This window comes from Neomonachus schauinslandi, chromosome 9 (genome assembly GCF_002201575.2).
Source record: "Neomonachus schauinslandi chromosome 9, ASM220157v2, whole genome shotgun sequence".
Taxonomy (NCBI): Eukaryota; Metazoa; Chordata; class Mammalia; order Carnivora; family Phocidae; genus Neomonachus; species Neomonachus schauinslandi.
Window position 1 is genome coordinate 89256430 of NC_058411.1, and position 6075 is coordinate 89262504.

Consider the following 6075-nt stretch of genomic DNA (forward strand, 5'->3'; position numbering starts at 1 on the left):
TAAGAAATTATTCTTTTCTTGCCTATCACAGGGTTTTATGGTACAGCTGGCATCTACCTTTGAGGCCATATGATTTGACAGAATTTTTAATTATTCCAGGTTTAAAATAACATGACTCTAAAAGAAGCAAAAATTTAGAGAACCATACATTTGTTTCTTTTGGGACATTACCTAAATTAAATAAATCTTCTCAAGATTCAAAAGCAAATTGATACTGAATTTTAGCTTTTTGAGAAATATTCAGAATCAATGATTTAGAACCACTGACAGTTTTGTGGTGCTTAGCTTCATAAAACCTAAATTCTCCAAATTGCCATTACTATTCTACCTTACCTTGGAATTCCCAAAGTGAAACCTTTTCAAATCTCATTGAATGATTAAGAGAGAAGTAAACACAATTTTTAAATCATTGGTTAATTCATTCTATTAAGGGCACATGCTAGCTAGAAGATACAGTAAAATCTAATAATCTTGAATTAATAGAACCTGATATACTTGCATTCAAAAAGTTAAGAATCTCTGAGGTCTACATTAAGGAAGTTCTTATGATTCCTACTTGTATCAAAATATAAGATGCTCTTGTTATATGTGTGCAGAGGAACCTAATGCAAACACAAGTAAAACCTCCAAAAAAATAAAAGTTTTGATTTTGGTCACACAAATGAAGACCGAAGTCCTTGAGCTTCAAGTTCTGAGACCTGACACCCAGTGTCTTATTCTAAGTACTTGGATAATATTCACTAACTCTTTGAAACAAAATAGCTAAAAGTCAATTCCTTCTGTGTTTTGCTAAAGTATCTGTTTTTCAAAAGGGTATTTTATAAACCCCATATAAAGAATGAAACTCCTAGCTTTACTAGTTTTTTAAGCACAAGTTTCAATTAAAGACCTGAATCAAATGAAAACTTCTCAGACTTATTTAAATATAAATCATTAAAATATTTTAAAAACAGGTTATTTTTAAAAAGGTATCTTGGTAAATAAATAAAAGTGGTTATCTCTGAGTCCCTTAAAAAAGGTAAGAGGAGGGGGCGCCTGGGTGGCTCAGTTGGTTGAGCGACTGCCTTCGGCTCAGGTCATGATCCTGGAGTCCTGGGATCGAGTCCCGCATCGGGCTCCCTGCTCAGCAGGGAGTCTGCTTCTCCCTCTGACCGCCCCCCCCCCATGCTCTCTCATGCTCTCTATCTCATTCTCTCTCAAATAAATGAAATCTTTAAAAAAAAAAAAGTAAGAGGGACTCTACTAGGCAAATATATTTTTATCCTGTGGACTAAACTGACCATTGTTCTTACCAACATAATCTGCTTCATGTACTGATTAGATACCCTCACCCCCATCCCCACCTCAAAAGGAGTTTACTTACCTGTATTTACTGAAGAATTATAAAGACTACTGATTAAAAGAGAAAATTAAAAAAATTTTTTACCATCATAGATACTTTAAACATCAAGAAAAGCTGTTTTTTTAGTCTGTGACAAACCATTATCAAGTAATAAAAAAGTACTATGCCCCCCACAGTGTAGCCCATTTAAAACAAGCTTCACTAAAACTATACCCCAATGTGAAATCAGATCCTCCACAGTCTTGAAGGACACATTATCAATCTTTAGTTAAAGGGACTCATGTAATGAAAACAATTCTTAGTACATATATATTCATTTCATCTTAAAAAAAAAAAAAAGTTATGTTAGGGGTGCCTGGCTGGTTCAATTGGTAGAGCATGCAAATCTTGATCTCAAGGGTCATGATTTCTAGCCCCACACATTACTTCAAAACAAAACAAAACAAAAACGTTAAGAGCTAGAATGAGTAGTGGAAATCCAACTCTTGTAGCAGACATTTATCTATTACCCTCAAATAGCAGCTGAGTTTGCTGTGGAGTGAGTCTTTCCAGGTTTGGGGTAAAAGAAAAAGGAGATAAACACATCACAATATGATGTACACTATTTGGTACTATCGTTTTCACAGAAGGAAAGATTTAATCAGTAATTCAAAATGCTAAGAATTTGCCAATTATCTTTCTACCTCCCTTAAATTTAGTTATATTTTGATAAGCCATCTCAAAAAAGGATTTCAACTCTGTAAGATGCACAGGAACACAGAACATGTTTAATGGGAAAAAATAAAAATAGCTTTAAGTTAACCAGACTGTTAAGATGTATCAAAAACTTGTGTCCTAAAACAAATGTGGCAAATAACTTTAAAAAAAGAACTTATATTTAGGGAATATTAAACAAAGCCTATATGATACATACAATTACATTAAATTAAAGATTATGGTATAACTTTGGATATTGTTATCTGCTTAGCCCCGTTTCCTAAAGAATAGTAAGTGCATGCTTTCCCTCTAGAAACTGGAAGATGCACTATTGCCATGGGGCAAAGATATCACAGGTGAACTGGACATTGTGAAGGTTGGAATGTACAGGTTAAATCACATCATTCAAATCCTTTAAATTCTAATTCCATCAACTCAGAGTTAAGCAGGGCCTTTTCCCACAGTTATCACATGCATACATATTTGAATACAGGCACAGAAACTTGTCATTTTTATTTGGGTAACAAAGGGTCTCCAATTTATACTGAAAAATAAGTCCTAATTATTATCACTCCTGTAAAAAAAATTTAGCACATTTTTCACAAATGATTTATGTAAAAGAGAAGAAAATACACATAATTTTATAATATCTTAAACTTTTTTATTCCCTACCAGAGACATTTTGTCTTCCGTTTTCTTTCAGTTTTCTACAATTTCCAAGTTGCACCTGTATTTAATACTGCTTTAATCTGCTAAAGACATTAACTGATTGCTTTCCTAAATCTAAGGATTATATAGTTTTAGTATAAATATATATCACATATTTTTGTAAAATTTTGACAAAACCGAATAAGCATGCCTTGTTTTAAGTCCATGCTCCTTCTTCCACTGTTTATAAAATCTGATTTAATGATCAAAAATTCTTGGTTGTCATCCTTCAGTTACAACAGTCTTCCTTATGAACTGCCACTCACTTCTTTTTACATAATAACAAGCAACAGAAAAACCAAAGAAATTATCTTAATCTTAGTTCTTCCTTTTGACACTATAAAATAATGTGATTTTTTTTTTTAAATGAAACAAATACATCCAAAACTCAATACATTCAAATGAGCTGTGTCTCCTTTAAGGTGGTCACCTTGGAAGGCCACAGTTCATTATCCTAACTATGCTACCACTGCTCAAAATACCTTTCAAACTCTTTTGGGATCGCCTTCAAAGCCAGCTGCATACTTTCTACTATTACCTCAAAGATAGATTAATTTTTGGAAACTGTCCAAAGTCATTTGGTGCCAAGTGATGGTAACCATAAAAAAAATCAAGCTTGATAATACTTTCTGAAACAATGTGTGTCATAAAGTTAATAATGTGTATGACTTAAATTAGCTTTGGATGCAATTCTAAAAGAGCAAAACCCAAGAGGTTTTGAGCAATGGTAGATTGCTGGAATTAGGAAATAATTTTCCAGCATGATCACTATACAGGGTAACATTCATTTAGCTGTCTATGTTCTGGCATATTTGTTTAAAGTGAACATTCTGAGAGTTAGTATTTTTAAAAAGGAATATCATTCTTAGAAAAAAAAAAAAAAAGAATTTTATTCCTTTAAAGCATCACTTTAAAGTACATACTATGCAATTGTTTTGTTAGAAACTAGTTCTCCTTACTTTATCAATAAAGACTACTTTAAAAAACTTGAAAGCAAATAACCAACTTATTTGCTCCCATGCTTTTTAAAATCATTAACCGAAGATAAAATAATTTGAAATTTCTAAGGTACTAAAAAACAAAACGAAAACCCCAAATGTAATAAAAACACATCAAGAACCAAACTACAATTTCTGAGCTGCACTGTTTATTTTGCTGCTTGAAACCTAAGTGACAGTATGCCACTATAATTATGGGGTTTCATCTAAACCTTTACTACACTGCAGGTACAGAAATATACGGACACATTTTTGGAGAATTGACATTTTGCAAAATGCAGCAAACATTTTAATTTATACATGAGAAAAGGAAGTGTTCAAAAGGGTATGCATTTCAAGTTATTGCAGGTTATTTGTGAGAGAATTTCTGCAGGTAAAACATGTTTAAATTTAACCAACGGTAACATGTCAGTGTATTTAAAATCATGACAAAAATCTTCTCTCTGGTCATGTTGCCCATGACAAATTACTATGATGTTGTATGTTTAGGGCAAGATGTCAATACAGCATAAATCCCATGGCATTTTGGTTTTCTTCTGGAGATTAAAGCTGTTTTTCTTGGGATAAATGCAGCAGCAAAACACAAACCAGTTGATCAAAAAAAGCACTTCTGCCATAACTCCAATAATTTTCAGGACACATCAACCGACAGTAGTTTTGCCATTCCCAGTTCTTTTAAGGATTACATCTCTGCACTGTTGCATTAAGTACGTCTGTGAAAGCTTGTTCTCTGTTAAGCCAGTTTACTGACTACAGCCTGGTTGAGAGAATTTAATTGGTTGGTCCATTTATCTAGTGCAGTATATCGGGCACCACCCCTCTTCTGATGATCCAATTCAAGGAGTTGGTTGACTTGATCAATTCGGCCATGAATAGTGCTAGAAATAAATAAATAAAAGACATGTCTACAAACCATTTTCACTGAGTGTAACTTTTAGACTAATGTTTCATAAAATATTTACAATATCAATAAATGCAAAAGAAGAAACTGCTGCCTCCACTAAGCGACCGAATTCAGGATTACTTATTTCATTCACTGCCTTATTAAAACTACAAATAAACTGATTTCAGCTACCTTTTATCAGTTTCACTAAAAGAATCAACAGGCACAGACTTACCTGATTAATCAAGAGCAAATAAGCTTGTGAAGCTTTAAATACCATACAGCTTTTAAGAAAAATGTAATTTCAAAACTATTACATATCATGCCTTATACTTTTAAAAACAAAAAAAATACTATTCATTAAATAATTCCCTAGCTGGATGGGTCACATACAGAATTAGAAATCTTTCTGACAACCATTTACAACTTTTTCAGAAATCAAGGGCTTAATATGCTCACTCATTCACAAAAAGCCACCATGCATATATATATATCTCTTTTAATAGAAAATTATAGCCAGAGGGTGCTTTTTGTGAAAAATCAAGAATTCCACTGCTACGTTTGTTCCCATTATTCAAATGTTATGGTCCTAAACATTTTGTGATAAGAAACGGCCAAGTACTTACTTATCCAATATGCACTGCACCAGCAAGCTCTCCACATCAGCTACATCTATGTTTAACTCCTAAGACAAAAGACTCATTATAATTCTAGTAATTAACTTCTTTAAAGACTTTATGATAATAAATAATTATTCTGATTTTAAATTCATTCCCACCACTTAAAGGAAATTTAGTGAAAAGAAAATTTAAGACAAACTTCATTATCACTTCAAAATATTTCTGAGAACACAGGTCTGACCAAATTTAACTTTGTAGTTTTTAAAGTATATTCTTTTTTTTTTTTTTTTTTAAGATTTTATTTATTTATTTGAGAGAGAGAGAGAGATAGTGAGAGCAGGAACACAAGCAGGGTGAGTGGGAGAGGGAGAAGCAGGTTTCCCGCTGAGCAGGGAGCCCGATGCGTGGCTCGATCCCAGGACCCTAGGATCATGATCTGAGCCGAAGGCAGACACACTTAACGACTGAGCCACCCAGGTGCCCCTTTAAAGTATATTCCTACCACAATTTTATTGTGGTTGGGTTAAAAACTACATCAATTATATATTTTAGCCACTACTCTGTCTTCTATAATGTTCTTTGAGGCTGAAGGAATCTTTAAAAAGAAATGTAATGAGGGCGCCTGGGTGGCTCAGTTGGTTAAGCGACTGCCTTCGGCTCAGGTCATGATCCTGGAGTCCCAGGATCGAGTCCCGCATCGGGCTCCCTGCTCGGCAGGGAGTCTGCTTCTCCCTCTGACCCTCCTCCCTATCATGCTCTCTGTCTCTCATTCTCTCTCTCGCAAATAAATAAATAAAATCTTTAAAAAAAAAAAAAAAAAAAAAAAAA

The 6075-nt window shown here is 33.6% G+C and overlaps 1 protein-coding gene across 2 annotated transcripts in view; it reads right to left on the minus strand.

Moving 5' to 3' along the window:
* Positions 1 to 2003: 2003 nt before the first annotated feature.
* The window catches only part of COPS2 (COP9 signalosome subunit 2), a 30718-nt gene continuing 26646 nt past the window's right edge, over positions 2004 to 6075 (minus strand). For both annotated transcript variants that reach the window (XM_021694081.2, XM_021694079.2), the window contains exons 12-13: positions 5254 to 5312; positions 2004 to 4622 (exon numbers count right to left, since the gene is read on the minus strand). In XM_021694081.2, the coding sequence (XP_021549756.1) occupies positions 4478 to 4622; positions 5254 to 5312 (204 nt within the window). In that variant the 3' untranslated portion in view covers positions 2004 to 4477. The remainder of the gene's footprint in view (positions 4623 to 5253; positions 5313 to 6075) is intronic.